This window comes from Leptomonas pyrrhocoris (genome assembly GCF_001293395.1).
Source record: "Leptomonas pyrrhocoris isolate H10 chromosome Unknown, whole genome shotgun sequence".
In the NCBI taxonomy this organism is placed as follows: Eukaryota; Euglenozoa; class Kinetoplastea; order Trypanosomatida; family Trypanosomatidae; genus Leptomonas; species Leptomonas pyrrhocoris.
This window is the reverse complement of record NW_015438366.1, coordinates 420749-444158: the sequence shown is the minus strand read 5'-3', so window position 1 is coordinate 444158 and position 23410 is coordinate 420749. Positions and strand designations below refer to the sequence as shown.

Here is a 23410-nt window from a genome sequence, read left to right as displayed (position 1 = left end):
AAAGAAACAAAGTTGTGCCTCCGTGACACCAATGCCTCTCTTCCTGTTTGTGCGTTTCTCACATTCCTTTTTTTTTCTCTTCAACACAGTTTCACTTCGTCTCCTTCGTTAACCCCCTCTCTCTCCCTTCTTCTTGTGTTTCACTCATTCGAAGTAAGGGATCGTAATTGCCTCCTCGTTTTCCGTTCTTCTCTTCTACCGTGTACTACCTCTTCGCCATATTACTCGAACGATGCTCGCTCGTGTGCAGTCTGCGATGGTGCGCCGCGCGGTTGGCGTGCGCGCTGCCTCGACTGCCGCCGCCGCCACCGCCGCGAAGCCCGCGGAGCACAAGGGTCGCGTGGGCTACGTGTCGCAGGTGATCGGCGCCGTGGTCGATGTGCACTTCGCGGAGGGCGTGCCGCCGGTGCTGACGGCGCTGGACGTGACGGAGCAGCTGGGCCGCGAGGAGCCGCTGACGCTGGAGATCGTGCAGCACTTGGACGCGAACACGGGCCGCTGCATCGCCATGCAGACGACGGATCTGCTGAAGCTGAAGTCGAAGGTTGTGTCGACCGGCGGCAACATCTCCGTGCCGGTTGGCCGCGAGACGCTTGGCCGCATCTTCAACGTGCTGGGCGACGCCATCGATCAGCGCGGCGTGGTTGGCGAGAAGATGCGCATGCCGATCCACGCCGAGGCGCCGAAGCTGTCGGACCAGGCCGCGGAGGACGCGATTCTGACGACGGGCATCAAGGTGATTGACCTGATTCTGCCGTACTGCAAGGGCGGCAAGATCGGCCTGTTCGGCGGTGCCGGTGTAGGCAAGACGGTGATCATCATGGAGCTGATCAACAACGTGGCCAAGGGCCACGGTGGCTTTTCCGTGTTCGCCGGCGTCGGCGAGCGCACCCGCGAGGGCACGGACCTGTACCTGGAGATGATGCAGTCGAAGGTGATTGACCTGAAGGGCGACTCGAAGTGCGTGCTTGTGTACGGCCAGATGAACGAGCCGCCGGGTGCGCGCGCGCGTGTGGCGCAGTCTGCGCTGACGATGGCGGAGTACTTCCGCGACGTGGAGGGCCAGAACGTGCTGCTGTTCATCGACAACATTTTCCGCTTCACGCAGGCCAACTCGGAGGTGTCCGCCCTGCTGGGCCGCATTCCCGCCGCCGTGGGCTACCAGCCGACGCTGGCGGAGGATCTCGGCATGCTGCAGGAGCGCATTACGTCGACGACGAAGGGCTCGATTACGTCTGTGCAGGCTGTGTACGTGCCGGCCGATGATATCACCGATCCGGCGCCTGCGACGACCTTCTCGCACCTGGATGCGACGACGGTGCTTGACCGTGCGGTGGCGGAGTCCGGCATCTACCCCGCCGTGAACCCGCTGGAGTGCGCGTCGCGCATCATGGACCCCGACGTGATCGATGTGGACCACTACAACGTCGCGCAGGACATCGTGCAGATGCTGACCAAGTACAAGGAGCTGCAGGATATCATTGCGGTGCTGGGTATCGACGAGCTGAGCGAGGAGGACAAGCTTGTGGTGGACCGCGCGCGCAAGGTGACACGCTTCCTGTCGCAGCCGTTCCAGGTGGCCGAGGTGTTCACCGGCATGATAGGCCACTACGTGCAGCTGGAGGACACGGTGGAGTCGTTCTCCGGTCTGCTGATGGGCTCGTACGATCAGATCCCCGAGATGGCGTTCTACATGGTGGGCGGCATCAAGTCCGTGCTGGAGAAGGCGAAGGCGATGGCCGAGGAGGCTGCGGCGATGGAGAAGCACCGCCGTGCCCGCCAGGCCGCGACCGCCGCGGAGTCCAAGTAAACTCCGCTCGCTTGTGCCGATGGATTACGTGAAGGAAGGGACTAGCACGTCAGCCAGCGGTTCGGGTAACGTAGCTTTGCTGTGCCAGTGCTGCGAGGCATTGGTGCTACTATCCAATCTTATCCCTTCTGTTGTTCTCGAAGCGTCTCGTGACGGGCGTGAGCAGCCTTTGACTGGTGTGGCTTTTTTTAAAGTATAGGAATAAACAAGAAAGCACAGAGCGGAAAGAGAGAACCGGTTTTGGTTTTATGTTCTTCTTTCTTGTTCTCTCGTAGTATGTCTCCTCGTATGCAGCAGAGCGACAACGTCAGCCACAGCACCACCAAGCCGAAAAGATGAGTGTGCGTGTGTGTGTGCGTGTTGCACGCACCGCCTTTTGCATCCCTGTCTCTTTTTAGTGTTTGTTGATGTGTGGTTGCGCTGTACTGTCTCTCTACGGAAATGAACATCACAGAAGCCCGCGCTTCTGTTCGGATGTGATAGTGGATTAGTGGACGCACAGACATGAAAGAAAACACAAAAGTACATAAATATGAAAGTGGGAATGAAGGCGGCTTGTGCTCATCGAATTAAAGTTTAGTTTGATATGGTGCTCCGAACAGTGCAACGAGGGTCGAGACGTGCTGCCTCACGTCGGAAGCCGTCTCTTCTCCAGGTCCGTTTTCAGACAGCGGGTGCGGTGCACTTCTTGACGGACCTGGAGAGGCGAAGAAACACACAGGGAAACAACAACACCGAGGCGAAACGTAAAGGCGGCGGCGGCCGCGGCGTTGGCGGAATGGCGCGCTTTCGGAGTGTCGCCTGTGTCTGCTTGGTTCTTTCTCGAACAAATTTTCTCTCTCCCATTTGACAGGCTTTTGTCTCTCATGGTTTATGCTCCGTGCGCTCCAGCTTTTCCTCCTCCTACACTTCCATTTCCACGCGCGTCTCCATTATTTCCTTCACTTCTTGTTTTGGTAAGTACACTCCTTCTTTTTTGTTATAAACGCTTTTCATTGCCTTGGCAAAAAACTGTCGCGGATTCACGGAAGCAGAGCTTCTGCTCTCTACTTCTCAGCTGATTCTTTTCTTCTTTTTTTTTGTCGAGCCTCTCGTCCACACGCGAGTCACGCATAACGCGCTGCTTTGGTTGCTTCTTTCCTTGTGTGTTCGTTTTCCCTCTGTATTCCGTCTGCTGCGAGTGTCGCCGTTAAACGAAGCCAGTGCGTCGGCGGCAGCAGATATACACATACGTACTTGCGAAACGGTGGAAGAAAGCGCTACCACCAAACCCGGAGGCGGCTGCACCTTGTCTTTGCTTGTTGGTTTCCTTCCCGGTGCTTCCGATCACAGCTCTTTCGTTCCTTTGACAGAAGCACATCTAGTTTCTTTCATCACACACACACACACACATACTTATACACAAGCACACTTCCATTCATGCAAAGATGCTCAATTGGTGGCTCATCGTTCTCATTGTGATCGTGCCGCTGATCTGCATTGGCCTCACTGTGTACATCTTCTTCTACTTCCAATCGGACGAGGACAAAACAACCGACTACATCCCCAAAGCAGTGGCCGGACTCGGTCTGGTGCTCGGCCTCGGCAGCGTCCTGCTCGTCCCCTACGATGTCGCCAACGCGCCCGATCCCACGGTGGCGCACAAGTACAATCAAAGTCTCAACACGCAGCTGATGTGGCAGATTGTGCTATGGGCAATGGCCGCAATGGCCGTCGTGATTTGTCCCTTTTTCATGTTCTTTTACGAGGCCTACGACCCCGATAAGCCCCGCATCGGCAAGCAGGTGGTCCACGCAGTCATCTCCACCGTCATCATCTTCATCCTCTTCGCCATCATTGTGGGGCTCTGCTTCTACTACGTCGGCGTGGCGGATATCTCCTTCAGTTTCTACGAGGCCTCGCCGCAGAAGGTCTTACCCACCGACGGCGCCGTCAGCTTCGTTAGCACCTACACAAGCGAGACGCTGTCGATCAAAGTTGCCTTCACCACCTACGTCATTGGCATGCTGTGCTTCTTTGGCTGGATCCTCTTCTTCTTCTACGGTGGCACGGGCATCATCTCGTACCCGCTGAGCCTCTTCCGCTCCTTTAAAGGACGCACCAAGGCCATCAGCGCGAGTCGCTTTACCGAGGAGATGGCCATCGTGCTTGCCAAGGCGGACGCTTTGTTGGAGCTTTGCGTGCAGCTGCAACGCGACAGCCGCGGCACCATCCCGCGTGGCATCAAGAACAAGATCAACATTCTGCGCAACGAGGTGTACTTCTTAGAGGCACAGCAGGACCAGCTGATCTGGGCCTACACCAAGGCTGGTGGGTCACCGTTCATTGTATATGGAAAGCTCTTCTTGGGTGTGGTGTGCCTCGTTACGGCGATCATGTGGATTCTTCAAATTTTCATCTACAACACCTTTGACGCCGACCCGTTCCTCAACACGCTACTGCTGAAGCTGAACAACGCCTTTGCGCTATGCGGGGTGTGCTGCTACGGTGTCTTTGCCTTTTACCTGACGTGGTCCACCTTCCATGGCCAGATTGCGCTCGGCCTGCGTCTCGTGTTCTTCCAGATTCACCCAATGAAGAAGCACGACACGCTGGTGAACTCCTTCTTGTTCAACGTCAGCCTCCTCCTCATCACGTCGTACGCCGTCATCTTCTTTGCCGCGCGCTCCTTCCAGGACTACGTAGCCTACACGGCCATTAATGGGCTCATGAACGTGTTTGTGATGCACCTGCGCGGCATTGGTGTCTTCATCAAATGGGCGCAGTTCTGCTTTCTTGGGATGGCCCTGCTGGCGTTGATTTGGTACGCGATTTGCCCGAAAAAGAAGCGCCGCGACCCGACAAAGATCCGCCTGGACGATCTTTAAGTTGCGGTGATTCACGGCACGAAGGCTGCGCGTCAACACTCGTAAACAACAAACAACCAAACAGGTAGAGGAGCTTTTCATCCCTCTTTTGTTTTTAGAGAAAGTATCTCTTTTCTGCCTTGCTGATGCTCTTCTACTTCTCTTTCTCTGGCAGTGCGGCCTCTCGTGCGTATAGCAACCTTCACGGGGAGCTGAAAAGCCCGGTAACAGCACAGAAGCGTTGTTGTCGTACACTGTCGCTCTGTTTCTCGTATCACCCCATCCTTATATATATATATTTATGTTATTCTGCTTAATCTGTTGCGTTTGTTCCCTTCACTTCTTAGTCAGCGAGCGTACGTCTGCTATTGCCCGAGCTCCTTACGTCGTGTCTTTTGGGCGTTGTAATCACGCTGCACTATTTGTGGTGATGCACCGTGACCGTTCCGATGCGAGGGAAACCGTTTTGAAAACGAGTGTTGTTTTCCTGTTCTCATGAACGCTTGCTTGAAGCGTCGGCGTAAATCCTGTCCTTCTGTAATCTCAAAAGGGAAGAAGAAAGGAAACGGTAGAAGAGCTCAACGGGAGCGTCTCCTCATTTGCAGCGCTTTAGCCTCTAGCACAGCTTTCTATTTTTTTTTTTCATGTGGATTCTGCTTCCAATACAAAAGATGACAAAACACGCCCGAACAAGGGAAATGAAGCCGTCCTGCGTCGTGCTCGTCGACGCCCGTGTCAGCCGCACCCAACAACGTGGACGGTGGCAACCGCTGCTTACCGACCAGCGTTAAAGGCCGTCTTCTGCATCCTTTCTTCTTCATCTCATGACCTTTTATTTTTGCTCCTCCTCGTTTTCTTCTGCTTTCTCGTATCTGCGCTTCACAGCTGCAGCTCACAACTTTTTTCCGTAATGTGAGTGTAAGTCTTTTTGCTATTATGATTTACAATATACAGCTGTCTTAGCACACAAAAGGAATTCCTCATTTCTCTATCCTCACACGTATTCGGTGAGCGGCATTTTTTTTGCCGGTGCCTGTGATTCTGGTTGTCATGGCACGGTGACGTCTCCGTGATCCTTTTGCCCATTGTCCCCATACCTTCTTTTTTTTTTCTCTATATACTTTTTTATTTGTAGCATTTCCCGTGTAGGTTGTAGACAACGTCTTGATCTCCTCAGCCGCTTCAAGAGGAAAAACCGTTTCGTACTTCTATCGCTGCTTTCCCAAACAATTGCGTTTGTATTTGGTTAGCCAGCACGTTTCAGTCGTTTCTCTTTCTCTCATTTCAGCTGCGACTCCCTCTCCCTTTCCTCTTTGTTTGTTTGACGTGCAGAGCTGTGCCGCTTGCTGTGCGAGTCACCTAGAGTTCATTACTGCTATCAACAAGAAGCATTCATCGTGTAGATACACAAACATCACACACCTTTCACAGCTGCGGGTTTCTTTTTCTTGGGGTTTTACGTTCAGAAAACCTTATAATTGATTCTTGGCAGACGGAGTAATGCGGCGTCCTCAGCCCACCAAAACCACGCTGGCCGACGAAGACGTCCCTGAGCTGGTCGGCTTGCCCGATGGAATTTCGAGATGGACGGGCGATAGCATCAATGATCTGCGGCAGTACGCTCGCACCGGTGGCGCCGACACAGGCATGGAGGACTTCGATAAGAAGCTGTGCCGCACCATCGACATCCTCGGTGCGCGCAGCCAGCGTGCGCAAGTGATCAGCACCGCCCTCACCTCTGTCGCACGGCTGCGGGAGAACAAGTCGTATCGGCTCTACTTGCTCACTAAGGACCACCGCGGTGTCGGTATTCTGAAGATGGGCGTCAAGAAGCTCTTCGTGACGCACCCACAAACGCGCTCGTTGGTTGAGGTAGACCCGCTCTGTGTGCTGGACATCTACGTGGATGAGAGCTGCCAGCGCCACGGCTGCGGGAAGGCGCTGTTCACGCACATGCTCAAGGCGGAGGGTGTTCGCCGGCCGGAGACGCTGGCGATTGATCGGCCGAGCCCTAAAATGCTGGGCTTCATGAAGAAGCACTACGGCCTGTCGGCGTATAGTCCGCAGGTGAACAACTTCGTGGTGTTTGACCGCTTCTTCGATCACACGAGCGTCACCGAGCGTGGAAGGCTGATACGGGCGACGGTGTCCCCCATTTGTGACGAGAACGCACCCCCATCGTCTTCTACTGCTGCCGTGTCCGGCGGCGCCCGCGTGGCAAAAAACAGGAAGCCCGGGTAGTTGCAGACATGTCAGACTGTTTGGAACTACCCGGGCCATCTCCGACGCCGTACCCGCTGGTCCCAGCGCTTACGTCTTGCCCGCCTGTGTCTGTGCCGGCCCTCGCCTACGCAGCGCCAGAAATGCCTGTTGGCGGAGGGGGGTTGGGCGCAGGGGCGTTGAATGTCGGCTGCACGGCAGCGCCGCCGCCGCCGCCGTTCTTCTCACCAAACCCGCATCGTGCCCGTCGCACGAACCCACCCGCGAGAACTGGCCTCCTCCCCCCGCCACGGCTGACGTCGCTCTCACCGGTTGTGGGCGGCGACGTGACGCGGTCGTCCCGTGGCGGCCACGTTTCGCTCCTCCCGCCTGGCTGCTTTTCGAATCGACCCACCGCTGTGTACAACCTGCCTCGCCTCTCCAGCTCTACCTCGGCGCCGCCTTTGCCGGCACGACAGCTCTCCCCTTTCATCGCACCCGCGCCGCTGCCACCGTCGCCGTCGCCGCAGGAAAACGGCAACATCATCTCTATTGGTATGTCGCCGACGTCAAGTGAGGCAGGGAGCAACCACCCCCTCCACCGTGATGATGGAGATAGTGGTGGTCGGGCGGCGGGGGAGCGACGCCCCCCTCGCCTCTCCGTACCGGTGCGACGCGATCAGAAATGGAACGGACTCGCATTGGCGTCCCCAGAAGATGAGCAGCCGCTGCGGGTCTCCGTCGTACCTTCCCCGCCTCCTGCGCCGTCGTCATCGGGGTTCACCTATCACAGAGGCGCACCGTACAACATTATCAGCAACCTTCCCTAGCAGAGAATTCAAAAAACAACAACACATGTTCATATATGGTGGAGAGAGGTAAAGCAACAAACAAAAATGCTGGTTGAGGAGCACTGTGGGTAGAAGGAGAAAAGAACGAAGCGATGAGGCGCAAGGTCTATCTCGAAAAGACGGCCAATCGCCCCAGCGTGGACGCCATCTCCTCCGCTTTCCCGACGCCGACGCTTACAGGCCCACCCATTTGTGAACGCTTGACAAACGCCCTCACCTCCACACAAACATGTACAGGAAAAGCGTAATTATTGAATCGCACCTACAAACGAGTTATACGTACATCATACTAGAAAAAGGGGGTGTCCGTTGCCAGCGAGGTCTGGCGTATCGGACAGCTTCACTTTCCTTGCTGCTGTTTTTTCTCTTTCTCTTTCTGTTATTTGGTCCGCTTCGTCGCCATTACGATGGAGTTGAAAACGAGAAAGACTCCTTCCAGTGAGCCGGCGCGTGTCCGGTTGTCGTAGAACACTTGCGATGGAGCATGAGCACGCATCTCTCGGCATTCTCTACCTGCCCTCTTGTCCGCCTCTATCATTTTGCGTTCTTCTTCTTTTTCTGTTGCTTTCAATCATCAGGTGCGAACAAGCAAATCCGACGCAAAGCAAGCGCCTAACGCACGTACGCCGGCAGCATCATCAAGTACCTCTTTCTTTTCTATTCCTTTTTTGTGAGACCGTAGCCGAAAACGTACACAACTGATACACGTGATCCCCCAATCCTCCTTACTCGGCGGTATAGTAACATAGACATTCCGCGCCACCAAAGACCAAGATAAACATAATCAAGCCAGCAAACGGGAAAAGGAGGGGAAAAAGAAAGCGAGGCATCGTAATTCTCCAACTGAGACCAACGCGAGAAGTTCCCTCCTGCTTACCAAAAAGAAAAAAGAAGAACCCTTACGCTTCACTTTTTTGTTTTGTACCCACACACGTCTTCCCGTGGAAGCAAACAACGCGAACCCGATAAAGCGTATTTTGGCTCCGCTGCAAAGCTACGTACGATCCTTTTTTCTTTTTGTTTCCTCTCCTCCGTGTTTTTCTCCTTCGTTCTCTTTACCTTCTCCACTTGAGCAGGCCCGTTTTGTCAAGGAGAGGAAAAGAAGAAAGAAGAAACGAGTATACATATATATCTCGAAGCACACGCACGGTGTGCTGATATACATATATATATATTTCAGGTGCCTGCATTCGTGTTCTCTTTTTATTCGATACACAAACATACACACGCACGATGCCGAAAGTTCCACGTACGGCAGACGTGGCGCGGCGCCTTGTCGACGCCTACGTGACGAGCCTGCGCCAGCACCTCCCCACTTATTGCATCCGTCAGTTGGACAAGCTGCCCGGCGCACCGGAGCATCAGCTCACCCGACTACGCCAGTCCTACCCGGGGACTCCGACGGAGCTGCTGTACTTTCTGCAGCGCGTGAACGGGACGTGCTGGGAGCCTTTGGTCGCGCCTCCTGGATCGGCGCCCCCTTCCGCATCTGCCGCGGCTTCTGCTGCCGCTGCTGGTGGGGAAGACGCAGCTGCCGCTGCGTCGGGAGGGTGTGTGTCCACCTCCACTGCAGCCACAGCAACAACACCCCTTGCATCATCATCTTCTAACACCTCCGCTGAGCCAAATAAAGCAGCAAGAACCACGGCAGCTGCGACGGCGTCAGCGACCAAGCCCAGCGCAAAAGCCACCACCACCGCCGCCGCTGCCTCCATCGCCTCCGAGGCAGCCGCCTTCATCAAATCCACCCTGGCGAAGAAGGTAACCGGCAGCGCAGCCCGGCCGCGGCGCCTGCCACACTACGTCGCGCTGCCGATCCTCGGCTCCGCCTACACCGGCTGCCCCTACTATCTCAAGTCCGTCGAGCACATGCTGCTGGCGGAGCAGCAGTTCCCGCCGCCGTCGGCCAACTTGCCGGATGAAGGGGAGGGCTGGGCACCGCCGGCCACATCGGCGACAGCTTCTACACCTTTGACGACGGCGTCTCCTCCCCCCTCCGCAACAGCGACGGCGGCTGCGCACGAAGGCGGGCTGTCCGATGCCGCGGTGGCGGCGGCAGGCGTGCAGCTCAACACGAACACCATCGCCTCCGTCTTTGCGGGCTACAAGATTCTGTACGGCGCTCCGCCGTCCTCAGATGCGAAGGCATCAGCAGGAACGGCGACGTTAACAACGGCTGCCGCCGCTGGGGAGGCGGGGAATGCGGCTGCGCCGACGATGGAGGTCTCGCCGTCGACAAATCCTGTAGCGGCTGTGAGTGATGCTGCTGCGAAGACGCAAGGTGATGAGAAGGTGGTCTATGTGGACCCACGCATTGACATTCACGCCAACTTTTATCACTGGCTGGTCTTTGCCGACAGCGTGCAGCCCCATGTGCGTGACCCAGTGCCTACAATTCCGGATGCTGATCCCGCTAAGGTAGCCGCCGCCGCCGCTGCTGCTGCTGCCCCCTCCGCGTCTGCTCCGTCTAATGATGCTGACAAGACTTCCGCAGCAAACGCAGCGCCCACCGCCGCCACGAACACCTCTACTGCGACTGCTGCTGCTGCTGGCACTGCGGCGAAGGCGGCAGTACCTGTGAAGGTGTTCGCGCCTTCGCGGCTGTACATTGACTTCAAGCCGGTGGAGCTGCAGGGAGGTGTGTACGGGCAGGTGATTCAGTTTATGCATGGGCAGCCCAGCAGCTTCACGGTGATCGCGAACGACTTTGGCAGCTACTTGAAGTACATCATGAGTGAAGAGTATGATTTCACAAAGGAGCTGGAGGACGACGAGGACGATGAGGAAGATGACGGGGAGACAGATTTGGTGACGCCGAAACCTCCGAAAAGCGAGTGAGAACACGGAGAGACGCGTCTGCTGCCTCCGTCACGGATTTAGAAGGGGCGTTCATGCGGAAGAGACGGCGCGTTCGAAGTGCGCGTCTTCGTCTCCTCTTCCAACACTACGCGCGCAGAAACGGAGGTGAAGCAGCGGACTTCAAGTGTGGTTTTTGTTTTCTATGGACTGTCTTTTGTTTGGTGTTGTTTCTATCGCCGTTGTGTTGTGCGAGCACCGGCGCCGTTGCGCGCGTGCCGGTGGAGACGGATTTCCCTCGCCTTTCTCTTATCTGTTCTCCTTTTTTTTCTTTGGTGCTTCTCATCGAGTCTTTGCATGCTTGACAAATGGGCGGCTTCTCTGGGGGTTGACTGGCGTGTTGAAAGAGAGAAAGACCTTGTGGTGTCTGTGATGCTGCCCGCTTCCCACAAGAAAACAACGCAAGACAAGAACAACAAACAACACAGAAAAGCCCGCCACGGCCCAAATGCGTGAGCGCTTGCGGTCGCACCGTTTTCCAACTCCGCGTCAACGCCGGATGCTGAAATGCCTGCCACCTGTCTCACGTCGTGCCGTGATGTGCGCCTCTTGGGCCTTGCAGAGACACCACCGCCAGTTTCTGCTGCTGTTCAGCGTTGGTGAGAACGAAAAAACGCGGTGATTGATTTTCTTTTCGTTCTGTGGCGTCCAACTGCTCTGCCTGCTTCACGACTCCCTTCACTGTCCCTCGCACTTTCCCCATTGCTTCCCTCCTCTTGCCATGTTGCTGACGTGCTTGGTGGCGTACACCCAACCGAAACTGCCATTCACGCGCATTCCATTTCGGCAGCCATCAACAAATAGTATTCCCACAAAAGGAAAGTAGTAGCTCCCTTTTACTATTTTTATTATTTCTTCTTTCTCCCGTCGTTTCTTATATTTCTCATGCCTCGTCCGTTTGGTGTTTGGGCTCCGGCCACCACCCTCGCTGAGTACCGCGCCCGCATTCCGAACCCGCTCGCGTACAGCTTCAAATGGGTGTACTCAATGAAGAAGGAGGTCTTCTACCCGCCGGAGGCGCTGGCGCACTTCAAAGATCCTCAGCAGTTCCGCGACGCCGTCGACACCGTCGTGGCGATGCGTGTGTCGGACAAGATCTTCGGAGAGGGCCAGAAGCTGCCTCGCCACCCCGTCATCCTACTGGCCATCGTTCTTGCGGTCCACGGCACCATCATCTACAGCGGTCTCAAGTACTACTACGGCACCCACATGCCGGCGAACAACCCGACGTGGCGCAAGACCGTCAACAAGGAGTGGGAGGAGGCCATCAACAACTCCCCGTGGGACCACATGTCGCACGTGTGGCAGTACAGCGACGAGTACGCGGCCGTGCTGGGCGATACCGCCGCGCCGGGTCGCCGCAAGTTCTACATCCCTGCGTAAGACAGCTTTTGGTACGCGCTTTTCTTCTTCGTTTCTACGTGGATGCCTTCCCGTCGTGCACGCAGGTACGTACAAGAAGAAGGAAACCCTCACACGCCGTTCTTTTCTGGTCCGCCCCCGTCTCATTCGCGCTCGCTTGTCTGCTCATGTGAGGGGCGAACCAGACTTGTGTTCTTTTGCTTCTTTTCGCAGGTGTGTAGCGGCGCTGCTGTGTGGGGGTTTTGGGTGCTGTGGTGAGGCATTGAGACCGACTTTGATGATGGAGTCGACCGGCTCTCTTGGCGGCGCAAAAAGACAACGTTTTTATTTTTCACCCTTTTTTCCTAGGAAAGAGAAAGTTCGGTGCCTATTCGCGGCTGCGGTGATCACCACAGTTGGCAGTCTGCCGTGGGGAAGAGGGCGCAGGCGACAAAACGAGATGCACGTTCTCTCTTGACCGCAGCGACGGCAGAGGACTGCTAGGTCAATCAGCCAGTGCAACTGGCACCCACTCACGCACCTGCAAAGAAAACAAAAAAAAAGGGCTGAAGATAAAAACCGAGTTCTTTGTGTTGCGCGGTTCAGTACAATAATCTCTCTTTTCTTTTTTCTTTCATTAGTAGGAAAACAGGTAGCCGGTTGGGTGTGTAGTGGCGTGTTCGTATGCGTGCGGTTGCAAATGAATCCGTGAGTGTAGTTTCTCGGGTTTATATTGGGGCCAACCTTTTTTGTCATTGTTTTCATTTGCCACGTGCTTCCTCGTGCGCTGGTGATGCGTGGTGCAGAGAGAATCTACATGGATGTGGGCTGTTCCATCGAAGAGGTGCCCTTAGGACACACAGCCGCGCATCGGGACACAAGTTTCGGCTATCCGTTGTGTAGTACTCCCTTTCTTTCCCCTCTCGTTTCTGTTGTCGTGTCTTGTTGGTCCTCCCCCTCTTTCGCTGATCTTGGTCGATTTCGTACTATCTGTTTGTTTTTTTCCATGATGAGGGAACGACAGCGAAGCGAGTGGTGGGTAAAGACCGGTGAGAAACGGTGCTCTGTGAGTGGTGGTGCGTGCGTCTGCGTGCGTCTGCGTGTGCGTGACGGCAACGAACTTTGGATGTCGTGTTTTTGGAGCTGATGAAGGAAGGAAGCGTACTCCGTTACAGCTCCCCCCGCCCCGCCCACGCGCTCCTACGCAGGTGTACGCGTGCCACCGGTACAACAAAAGGAAAGGAAGGTTGAAACAAGGTAATTAGAAGTCCCTTTTTTTTTGCTTTCATATTATGTAGTTCTTTACTAGTTTTCTTTTTTCTTCTTCGCTCCGTTTCTCTTTTCCCTTTAATTTGTTTTCCTTCGTCGACTTTTGTGACAGTATATTTAGGGGTTACGTCAACCACACAAAGCAGAAGAAAAATACAGTAATTCTGTCTGTCTCTTTCTCCCCCTCTCTCTCTGCAGACGCGAGTTTCGTCTTTGATAGTCGCTGCTCGGCTCTTGAGAGCTGCCTTTTTGCTGTGAAGGCGTCGCCGAGAGGAGGGGGGAGGGGCAGGCGGCGAAGAGTTGCGATGAAGCGTGAGCCGCGTGTTTCTGCCTTGCTGCTCACGCGTGTCAACGCTCATTGGCTTTTGCTTTTCTTCCGGATTGCAGCGTTGCCTTCGCCACTTCCAAGGCGTGTTTCCTTCTCGCACCAGGCGCATGCGATGACGAACTCCTGGATGGCGAATCCCTTGACGCCGGGAAACGGCGCGGTCTCGCATTCAGTGCACGCACATCGCATCCATCCTTACTCTTCCCCTTTCCTTACTCTTCCCCCCTCCTCCCCCTGTGATTCGTAGTTCCTGGGGCGCCTACTCGCAGCAGTACCACTTTTCCCTTCCTTGCCAGATTGTTTTTGCCGCCCACCACAACACAACCGGCCCCCTTTTCCATCTGTGCTTCGCTACGAGCATCGCTCTTGCTCTCTCTCTCTCTGCCGGCCTTTCTCCTCTTCACACACCGACCCCGCGTGAGTCCATCTATCCGTCTACCACCGCCATCATGTTGCGCTCTACGCTTCGTTTCCTGGCGATGGCCCCCAAGGTCACCCACATCCAGGATAAGCTGCTCATCAACGGCAAGTTTGTCCCTGCGGTGTCGGGCAAAACCTTCGAGGTGGTGAACCCGGCTGATGAGACGGTGATCGCGAACGTCGCCGAGGCGGACAAGGCGGACGTGGACATCGCCGTGAAGGCCGCCCGTGCCGCCTTCGAGACGTACCGCATGTCGGAGTGCCACTGGCGCCGCAACACGATGCTGCGCCTGGCGGACATCCTCGAGAAGAACAGCACGGAGATGGCGGCACTCGAGAGCCTGGACAACGGCAAGCCGTACGATGTTGCCCTGAACAGCGATGTCGCCTTAGCCGTGGACTGCTTCCGCTACTACGCAGGCTTCGCGGACAAGGTCGATGGCTACGTCCCGCCGCGTGGCGGCAACTTCCTCGCCGTGGTGAAGCGGCAGCCCATCGGTGTGTGTGGTCAGATCATACCTTGGAACTTCCCGCTGCTCATGGCAGCTTGGAAGGTGGCCCCTGCCTTGGCCTGCGGTAACACCGTCGTGCTGAAGCCGGCGGAGCAGACGCCGTTGAGCGCGCTGCGCCTGGGCGAGATGACGTTAGAGGCTGGCTACCCGGCTGGCGTGGTGAACATCCTGCCCGGCTTCGGTGCCACGGCGGGGGCCGCCATTGCGAGCCACATGGACGTCAACAAGGTCGCCTTCACCGGCTCGACGATGATTGGCCGGGAGGTGATGCGCCTGGCTGCGGAGAGCAACATCAAGAAGGTCTCGCTCGAGCTGGGCGGCAAGTCAGCCCTCATCGTCTGTGAGGACGCGGACGTCGAGCAGGCCGCGCAGGTGGCCACGATGGGGATTTACTTCAACGTGGGTCAGGTCTGCACCGCCTCCTCGCGCATGTACGTGCACGAGTCTGTCTACGACGAATTCGTCTCGCGCCTGCGCAAGCACGCTGAGTCGCGCAAGATCGGCGCGGGCAACAACACCGACAACAACATGGGCCCGCTTGTGTCGAAGAAGCAGCATGAGCGTGTGCTGTCTTACATCGAGGCCGGCGTGCAGGAGGGTGCCACGGTGGTCACGGGTGGCGGCAAGGTCGGCGACAAGGGCTACTACGTCCAGCCGACCATCTTCGCAGACGTGAAGGAGGACATGAAGATCTGCAAAGAGGAGATCTTCGGTCCGGTGACGTGCGTGATGAAGTTTAAGGACATGGACGAGGTGGTGAAGCGCGCCAACGACAGCATCTACGGCCTGGCCGCTGGTATCTGCACGCGCAAGATGGACACGGCCATTCGTTACGCCTCCTACCTCGATGCTGGTACGGTGTGGGTGAACTCATGGAACAACTTCGACGCCTCGGTGCCCTTCGGCGGCTTCAAGCAGAGTGGTATTGGCCGCGAGCTGGGCCGCGGCGCAATTGACCTGTACACGGAGACGAAGGGCATTCATTTTGCCCTGGAGGGTCCTATTGTCAAGCCTTAAGGAGGGAAGGCAAAATGGTGTGAGACTTTGTTCTCCCCAGCGACATCGACCACTGGCTGACACACACACACACACCTCCCTTGAGAGGAGGTGGCAGAGAACCGTTGAGACGAGGGTAGCATGGGGTGCGCAACATCCTGCTAGCGTTATATATATACCGATCAATTCGATTCATTGTTGATGCCCTATTCACTTTCGTTTCTGGCGTGCCTGTGGCTTGTGCGTACGTGTGCGGCCGGCATGTGAGGCTCATTCGTTTTTTTGTTCTTTCCTCTTCCTACTTTTTTCTCTTTTTTTCTCCTTTGTCCATCGTAGCTGCATTGTTCTCGCTCGCGCTCTTCTTCCACTCTCGCACTTCTTCTCACTTTGACCCCTCACCATCTGCGTAAATCACGGCCCCTCTCCTAAAACAACGGCAACCACAATTCGTTCCATCGCGGTGGCGGGTGAGGCGGGGAGGGGAGGCGGCAACAACAAGCGTCGATTGTGGGTTCGCTCACTACCTTTGTTGTTGTTGTTGCTGCTGCTGTTGATCTTTTGCTTGTCTCCTATGTGCTCTACTGCGGCGACGCGTTCGAAGAGGAGAAATTAAAAAGAAATAGCAGCGAATTAAAAACCGAAGCTCTCTTTTTCCTTTCTCCTGTTCCTTTCTATTATATTTTGTATCCTGTATATATATATTTCCAAAGCAGCTCCGTCACCCCAATACACGAAAGGACCACACGCGGCATGCTTCTCTTTCCCTGCCCCTTTCGTGTTGATTTGGTGCCTTTGCAGCTGCGTGGGCCATGACACGTCGGTGTGTACTCCATGTTGTCTTCGTCGAATTTATTCTTGCTCCTTTTTTGCTTCTCCTTCAGAAGTACGAACTGTGCACAACCGTCAGTCACCACATACAAATATATATTCTGATGTTATGTTCGAGGTTTTTTTTTCTTACCTTTTCGTTGTTGTTTAGCTGATAGTTGCTTTCTTTTGTTTATCATTCTTCCTTTTTTTTTCAGGTAGGGGCTTTCCTGCATTTATTCTTCTTTTACTGTTGATCACAGGGCTGGCTCTACTCAACAAGCAAGCGTTACCTTCTCTCTCTCTCTAAATTATTATTATTTTTGGTTCTCACACACCATGTGAAACTGTTAACTAAAGCGAAATACCAAACACAACAGGTTCTCTCTCTCGTATTTCTGCATTTCTGTATTTTGTAGTGTAGAACGACAGCGGAGGGGCAAGGGCAATGATGAACACACACACACACACATATACAAGTGAATGTGCGTAGCTGCTTCCATTCCCTTACAAATTCAAAAATAGCGCACCGATTGGTACTAGCTTGTCGTAGGAGTGAAGCCAGTGAGCTCCGTCAGCCCCTCGCGGAAGCGTGGAAACAATGTATATATATATATATATATAAGTATTTTCAACGGAAAAAGGTTTGGCAGAAGTGCCTAACACCGTGTCCGAGTCGTAAGTGATCTCTAATGCATCCCTGCGCAGTTATGCTTCGACAATTTTCCTCCCCAACCTTCATCATTGTATCGCTGACGGAAAATGATAGCTAACAAGTTTTAGGTGAGTAAGAGTGTCCAAGACCGAGCACTAAATACTTTAACGGTATACTATCAACACTCACATTCACAAAACTTGCACAAAATGTCCTCACCCCCGGACGCACAGATTCCATTCTCGGCGGAATGCGAGAAGAGGCTTAAAATCCTTGAAACACATCGTGCAGTTTACACAGAGGTGGAATACAAAGAGGAGCGAAGGAAAATTCTCGCCCTTTTAACGTCGCCTCCCCAAACGACAGTTTCAAACGATGTCACTCTAAGCAAAACGGTCGCGTCCCACTGGGCCGAGGAAGCCCAAAAAGCCCTTTACCCTTGGTGGTCCCACAAAAAGAAGGCCGAGAACCGCCAGGCGGTGATCGAGACACAGTTCACAAAGGGAGAACACTGGGAAAAGCTGAAGGAGAGTTTCCTGACAAACGCCAGAAATAAGGAGCTGCCGGCGATAAACGTACTTATCGGGCATTATCTCATGTACGCTGAAAACCTTGAGGCATCGCGCTACATCTTGATGTACATGCTCACCAACTACACCTCACAAGAGTGTGTGGAAACACACAATTGGTACATTGCCAAGTTATGGGACGAAGGCACGATGATCTCTCGCGGCGAGCAGATTGCCGAGTTGGCGTATCCCCTGTTTCCGGCCTCCATGAATGAGCTGAACTCAAAGCTGATCCGGGCGCAACAAAAGACGGGGACCACGATGGCGGGAGGAGGCGAGGACCCCGTTAAGGACTTCTACAAAAAACACGAAGAGGATGTCCTGCACGGTGGAGGCTACATTCCTGTCTACGATGCCCAAGGAACCCAGGTCGGAGTGGGTGACCTTGCCGAGTTGGAAAAGCAGCTCAACACGTTCACAGAACAGATGCATTGCAACCTGCAGAGGATGAACAAACAAATTGAGGACGTCAGAAAACAGCCCACTACCCAATCAACATACGCTCGGAGCTACACGACACGTGGAGGCATGAGGGCCTACAGCGGCCGAGGTCGTGGTTACGGTCGGGGTGGATACCGTGGCGGCTTCAGAGGAGGAAACATGGACGAATGCATGGAAGGCGAGGACGAGCCAAAAACCGTGGCAAAAAACTGAGGCCGGGCTGTCATTTGGACAGCCCAACAAGAAGAAAGACAGAGCAGGATGTACTCAGCGGTGGTGATCTACTAGAAGGGACAACGACCAACCTGGAATTAGATAAACTACTCACGCAGTACATGCCTAGAAAGAGGTACATCAAGTGCACGAGGTTGTTTAGCGTTACAAAGGATCGAGTAAAGGCAGTGGTAAAGCAGGTGCGGGAGACCCGGGAGAACTTCTATTTCCCACTCCACACGAGACACCACTGGCTGGCGGGTATCCTGATGCTGGACAACGACCCCACGCAGTTGCGACTCCGAGTTTTTGACTCCGCTCCGTCGCACGTGGTCCGAAAGGAGGTAAAACTCGCTTACAAAAACATCGACCCTACCATTCAGATTTCGTTCGTGAAGTGCACACGCCAGGAACGGAACAGCAATGACTGTGGCATCTACATGCTGGCGCACATCTTCTCCGACGCCATGAAAGAGCGCATTGTTGATCCCACAACGGCCCCGGCCCGAGTCCGGCCTTTTCTCTACAAGGCTCTGAAGATGAAGCCAGGTAAGAAGGTCTTCTTGGAAAACCTGCGTAAGCTCCTCGGCGAGCGAACGGCACAAAAGACAACGACAACGAGCTGCGTGATGAAAGGAGGCGCCTCAGACTCGGACGAGGATGACATTCTCTTGCGTGATCTGGTGGCGGAAAGGCGGTGCGACGCAACTCGCAGAGCGGAACAGGACGAACGAACCCAGGAGATTCTAGACGAAGCGGAGCAGCACAGGGAAGCGCTGGTCCGAAGGAACATGACAGGCTTCATGGCCTCGGTGGCGCTTCACAGGCGGTGCTTGGGGGTGAAGATCGCACTCTCGGTTGACGCGCTCAGTATGCGAAAGCTACGGATGCATATCGAAACTGATGACCCAAATCAAATTCTGGAAATGCTCCCGACGGCTGTCCACCCGTACCGGGGTGAGGTTGCTGAGGAAGACGCGGCGGCCCGCCCACAGGACGACCCGTACATTCTCCGGAAGACGGAGGACGGGGCACTGCCGCGAACCCTGCGAGGGGTACGTTTCGTACTCGGGATTACAACCAGAATACAAGAGACCACACCGGCCACACAGCGAGGGAACTCCCGACCGAGGTCCTCCCCCAGTACACCGCGCGACGTTGAACCGCGCACAAACACATACTTCGCACTCACGGAAATCGCAGCAGAGGCGCAGTGGGGCTTGTACATGCCAACTGCAGAAACCCCACCAAGTGCAGAGGAAGTACCGGATCGAGCGCGCCTTTTAAACGAAGAGGCACCGGGTTTAAACGGGAGGGGCAGTCGTCCGCGTGGGTACGTCTGCCCCCGTCACTGGCGTGTTTACGCTGGAAAACCCGCGAAGACGTCGCAAGCAGCCTGGGAGAAACTCTCGCCGCACACACGGAGGCAACACCGAATCGCGATCGAAGATCTGGCGAACATGCCACACGACCTTCTGGCACTCGATCTGGCAGCCGCGGCCATCAGAATCATACACAGGATGGCGAAGCTGCGGAAGTGGAAGGCGTCCACAATAGTGAGCAAGTTTGCAACGATGCACGGAGCGCTGATGCACTTGCCCCTCTACACGGACCAGCCACATCCGATCAACCTGAAAGAGTCACCAGAGTGGACGTCGGCTTACGGACGGTGGCACCAGCTGATGAACAGCGACATCCCAAACCCACCACCGTTTATCCTGAAGCACCAGGTGGACGCCGCTGCGTACCAGCTCCTATCAGATCCCGAGGCTCGCCTCTTCCTTATGATGATGTGGAGTTTCGCAGCGAGGCCAGGCGACATCGGGGGGTTGAAGCCGACGGACGTGCACATGCAGACCCCCACTCGCGAATCGTACCCAGTGGGCCTGACGTACAGGAAGGGAAAGGCGACACATTTCCGCGGTCCCTACCCGGTGGCCTCGCACCTCAGCAGGCAAGACGGCGCGCAGCTCGCGCACCTGTTGTCTCAGCGACCCGCGAACAGTCCCCTGTTCAAGGATCCACCGGCGATGAAGAAGAAAGTGCGCGCAGCGCTGAAGTCAGTGGTCCCGGAGCTGGAGTTGGCGTCGTTACGGAAAGGAGCGGTACACCGCCTGGCGAGGGCGAAAGTGGCGGAGGAAGACATCATGCGCCTGACGGGCCACACATCCGTCATCACGTTGAGGCGATACCTCAACTATTCGGAGCAGCCCACCCGGGAGGCCGCAATGGCGCAGGACAGCGCCTCAGCCCTCCTCCGAGACCCAACGCCTTAGGTCACTCACGCCCCTCGTGGCATGAAATGGGTCTGTCGATCAGCGAGCTGCACGACGAGATCCGCCGCATGCAGGGACTCCCCCCGGGACAGATACACGGAGACCCCTCACGCTGGCCACTGCACCTGAAAGACGTGACGCTGGCGGATATTCCAGCCATCAAGGCGATGCCTTCGGCCAAAACTTCAACAGCCGTTGACCTCAACCGAGCACTCGAATACCTCGAAGAAGGTATCTTCAGGTTTTATCACACGGCGAGGACAATCTCGTCGACGAAAATGCAGCAAGACGACCTCCTGATGGCGGTACGGAAGGGGAAATTCGAAAGGTGCCCTGTGGGTTTCGAACAGCCATTGGCGGCAGACACGCATTCGATGGCGGTTTTTTGGGTACCAGAGCACAAGGGCAGGCGCAGGTTAATTACGCAGCCAGCTCTGAACGGACCCGTTAGAAAGGAAACAGTGCCGAAGATCCTGCGGCCGTCGCGTCTAGGCATTCGACAAGACTTGGCGGCGGCACGGTATATGTTTCAGATCGATTTCGACGCATTCTACGAGGCCATTCCGCTTCCCGAGTCGGTTCGGAACTTCTTCGTTTTCCGCGTGCGTTCGCAATTCTTCCGTTGTTGCACTTTGCCCACAGGCGCACGTTGGAGCGTGGCGGTGGGGCAGGCCATCACTTCCAAAATTGTTGACATTGATACCCCCGTCTTCATCCACACCATGATCGACAATATCTTGATAGCGGGAAGGATAGGCCAAGAAGGAGCATTCTGCAGTGCTGTACGAAGGATAGTAGAACGGATCAAAACCGCTCGTTTGAAGACGACCCCGTCGACGGAAGAGGTAGAAGCGTTGTCGGACGCGAGGCTGCTGGACCTGGCGAAAGGCCCCAACACTTTTCTGGGGGAGGAGTACGAGTGGAGAGAGGACCGCCGGGTGGTGAGAAACTCGGTGAAATCAGTGGCAAAGCTCAAGCTGGCGTTGCAAAAGACCGCGTACACAAATCGCCAGTTTGTCAGCATGATCGCGTTGATTATGTACATGCTACACACGACACGCCTCAATCCCGCAGGATCGTACTACCTCATGTCGGTGTACAGGGGTATCTTCGCGCAGGTGGATAGAGGGAGACTGTGGGACGAACCGTTGGCTTTCGTGTCGGAAAAGGCTAAGGAGGCGCTGGCGACCCTGGGAGAGAAGCTGCTCCGCAACGATTGGTGGGACATAGCACCCCGAATCGCCACCCCGATGGATGACAGCGCGTATGACCTGATCGTGTACACGGATGCGTCGCGCATGGGTTGGGGAGCTATTCTGTCGTGGAGAGATGGAACGACTGAGAGCATGCAGCAGCGTTGGTTGTCGGAAGGCCAACCAGTAAATGAAGAGGGCCTACCTGCAAAAGGGCTTGCAACACATTTTGCGGCAAAGCATTCGGCACACAGCGAGCCCAGAGCAGTCGGATGCATATTACGGGAGCTACGAAGAGAAGGTATACCACGTGGAACTCGAAATGCCATCGTCACGGATCACAGCGCCATCGCCTACGCACAGCGTCGGCTGAACGGTTTTGGGGGCATCGGAAGGGGTTATGCCTTGAACAAGCTGTATGAGCAGACTAACCAACTTTTTCACGAAGAAGGTGTGGTCGTTTTGTTCTTCTATATCAACGAAAAGAGTAACCCGGCTGACACCTTCTCGCGGAACTTTGGGGCTGACGTAGAGGAGGGGGTGCTGAGGCGTCTCATAGACGGGCCTAGCCTACCGCAGTTAATCCAAACCGCGGCTTTTGGGTTGGAACGCGCAGAAGTGCGCACTGTGGGGTTCGAGGCTTCCCGGCCATAAAAGGAAAAGAGAAATTGAAATTTCCGGAATGGGCTCGTCCGCCCAAATCGCAAGAGCATCGTGAGATGGTCACGACAGGCAGGAAAGCCCGTTTCTTCTTGCCCCTTCATCCTCCGTCCGTAGCTCCAGCAAGACAAAAGAAGAAAAACAAAACGAAGGGGCAAGGAGGCCACACTATTACGGTTGTTATATTTTGTATTCTCTTCTCTTTCGTTGCGCTCACGATTTGTTTCCGTTTCGGTCGGTCTTCACAGAAGACACAACAGGCTGAACGGGCGACGAAGAATAAGGAAAGGACAAGAGAGAATGAGCGGTACTCAACAAGAACAGACACCATAATTTTCTTCTTCCCTCGTCGCAGGCGATGCTTTGTCGATTCTTTTTTTTTGTTGTTTTGCGTTTTTTTCCTCTTCTTCTTTTTCCTTTACAGCGGAGCTGATCCGCTTTAGCAGTCATTTTCGAATGTACATGTAGGAACCTCGCTTCTATCTAGGCTTGCGTGCGCCACGACTTTACGTTCTTATTCATGTTCGGTTTCTTGGACACTATAAAGTATCGAAGGGAGAAATAAACAAGAGGAAAAGTCGAACAAAGAAGACACGGCGCAAGCGCTTCTTTTCATCGCGCTCGTCAATTTCTGCCTTCTACACGCACCTCCTCCTCCTCACACACTCTCTCTGCTGCTCTGTCCCTCGTGCTCCTTGCGCTTGGTTGAGCGTTTCTGTTTCTGCTCGTATGCGAGAAACCTTCCAAAAGGAGAGAAAAAGAAAAGGCTGAGGAGGAGTGCGTGGGAGAGGGAATGATAGTCGTGAAGATGGAAGGAAAAGAAGGAAAATAGTTCAATAGCGTCAAACAATACACACAATCAACAACGATAACAATAGCTGAGACGATGGAGGACACAACCTCTTCAGGATGTGCTTTCTCAAAGGAAAACAAAGGACACGCATGCGAGCTGTCACAAGCTACTAGTGGAACTTTGCAAGCCGCAAACGAATCTTCTCTCTTTTGCTCCTCGAACTGCGCAGCGCAGCGGCTGGGAGGTTCGTACCGTTGGGATGGCGCTTCCTTCTGCTCTCCACGACTTATTCTTTTGTTTGTCTTCTCCTGAAGCGAAGCGCGAGTGCAGCGGCTTCCGAAGGAACAAATAATAATAATAATAACAACACAAAAA

General features: G+C 54.9%; 9 protein-coding genes across 16 annotated transcripts; all 9 read left to right on the top strand.

Annotated features, from left to right (window-relative positions):
- Positions 1-88: 88 nt before the first annotated feature.
- Positions 89-1810, top strand: ABB37_05383 (putative mitochondrial ATPase beta subunit; the record flags this gene model as incomplete). Of its 3 annotated transcripts, none has more annotated exons than XM_015803371.1 (1): positions 89-1810. In XM_015803371.1, the coding sequence occupies exon 1, from the start codon at positions 233-235 to the stop codon at positions 1808-1810; it is 1578 nt and encodes a 525-aa protein (XP_015658013.1). In that variant the 5' UTR covers positions 89-232. The 3 variants fall into 3 exon arrangements, with proteins under 3 accessions (XP_015658013.1, XP_015658012.1, XP_015658011.1); XM_015803370.1 differs by having other exon boundaries at positions 154-1810; XM_015803369.1 differs by having other exon boundaries at positions 158-1810.
- Positions 1811-2840: 1030 nt separating this feature from the next.
- Positions 2841-4677, top strand: ABB37_05382 (hypothetical protein; the record flags this gene model as incomplete). Of its 2 annotated transcripts, none has more annotated exons than XM_015803368.1 (1): positions 2841-4677. In XM_015803368.1, the coding sequence occupies exon 1, from the start codon at positions 3238-3240 to the stop codon at positions 4675-4677; it is 1440 nt and encodes a 479-aa protein (XP_015658010.1). In that variant the 5' UTR covers positions 2841-3237. The 2 variants fall into 2 exon arrangements, with proteins under 2 accessions (XP_015658010.1, XP_015658009.1); XM_015803367.1 differs by having other exon boundaries at positions 2844-4677.
- Positions 4678-5540: 863 nt separating this feature from the next.
- ABB37_05381 (hypothetical protein) lies at positions 5541-6897 on the top strand (the record flags this gene model as incomplete). 3 transcript variants are annotated; one of them, XM_015803366.1, is made up of 1 exon in its annotated part: positions 5541-6897. In XM_015803366.1, exon 1 carries the CDS (start codon positions 6157-6159, stop codon positions 6895-6897), a length of 741 nt encoding a protein of 246 aa, XP_015658008.1. In that variant the 5' UTR covers positions 5541-6156. The 3 variants fall into 3 exon arrangements, with proteins under 3 accessions (XP_015658008.1, XP_015658007.1, XP_015658006.1); XM_015803365.1 differs by having other exon boundaries at positions 5547-6897; XM_015803364.1 differs by having other exon boundaries at positions 5988-6897.
- A 1386-nt stretch (positions 6898-8283) lies between these two features.
- ABB37_05380 (hypothetical protein) lies at positions 8284-10544 on the top strand (the record flags this gene model as incomplete). The annotated part of the gene is made up of 1 exon (XM_015803363.1): positions 8284-10544. Exon 1 carries the CDS (start codon positions 8940-8942, stop codon positions 10542-10544), a length of 1605 nt encoding a protein of 534 aa, XP_015658005.1. The 5' UTR covers positions 8284-8939.
- An 807-nt stretch (positions 10545-11351) lies between these two features.
- ABB37_05379 (putative mitochondrial cytochrome c oxidase VII) lies at positions 11352-11945 on the top strand (the record flags this gene model as incomplete). Of its 2 annotated transcripts, none has more annotated exons than XM_015803362.1 (1): positions 11352-11945. In XM_015803362.1, the coding sequence occupies exon 1, from the start codon at positions 11448-11450 to the stop codon at positions 11943-11945; it is 498 nt and encodes a 165-aa protein (XP_015658004.1). In that variant the 5' UTR covers positions 11352-11447. The 2 variants fall into 2 exon arrangements, with proteins under 2 accessions (XP_015658004.1, XP_015658003.1); XM_015803361.1 differs by having other exon boundaries at positions 11366-11945.
- A 1801-nt stretch (positions 11946-13746) lies between these two features.
- ABB37_05378 (putative mitochondrial aldehyde dehydrogenase, mitochondrial precursor (ALDH2)) lies at positions 13747-15449 on the top strand (the record flags this gene model as incomplete). 2 transcript variants are annotated; one of them, XM_015803360.1, is made up of 1 exon in its annotated part: positions 13747-15449. In XM_015803360.1, the coding sequence occupies exon 1, from the start codon at positions 13950-13952 to the stop codon at positions 15447-15449; it is 1500 nt and encodes a 499-aa protein (XP_015658002.1). In that variant the 5' UTR covers positions 13747-13949. The 2 variants fall into 2 exon arrangements, with proteins under 2 accessions (XP_015658002.1, XP_015658001.1); XM_015803359.1 differs by having other exon boundaries at positions 13769-15449.
- Positions 15450-17099: 1650 nt separating this feature from the next.
- ABB37_05377 (putative TATE DNA transposon) lies at positions 17100-18113 on the top strand (the record flags this gene model as incomplete). Its single annotated transcript, XM_015803358.1, has 1 exon — positions 17100-18113. One exon carries the CDS (start codon positions 17100-17102, stop codon positions 18111-18113), a length of 1014 nt encoding a protein of 337 aa, XP_015658000.1.
- A 122-nt stretch (positions 18114-18235) lies between these two features.
- On the top strand, positions 18236-20389 carry ABB37_05376 (TATE DNA Transposon; the record flags this gene model as incomplete). Its single annotated transcript, XM_015803357.1, has 1 exon — positions 18236-20389. The coding sequence occupies one exon, from the start codon at positions 18236-18238 to the stop codon at positions 20387-20389; it is 2154 nt and encodes a 717-aa protein (XP_015657999.1).
- A 26-nt stretch (positions 20390-20415) lies between these two features.
- ABB37_05375 (TATE DNA transposon) lies at positions 20416-22236 on the top strand (the record flags this gene model as incomplete). Its single annotated transcript, XM_015803356.1, has 1 exon — positions 20416-22236. The coding sequence occupies one exon, from the start codon at positions 20416-20418 to the stop codon at positions 22234-22236; it is 1821 nt and encodes a 606-aa protein (XP_015657998.1).
- Positions 22237-23410: the final 1174 nt, after the last annotated feature.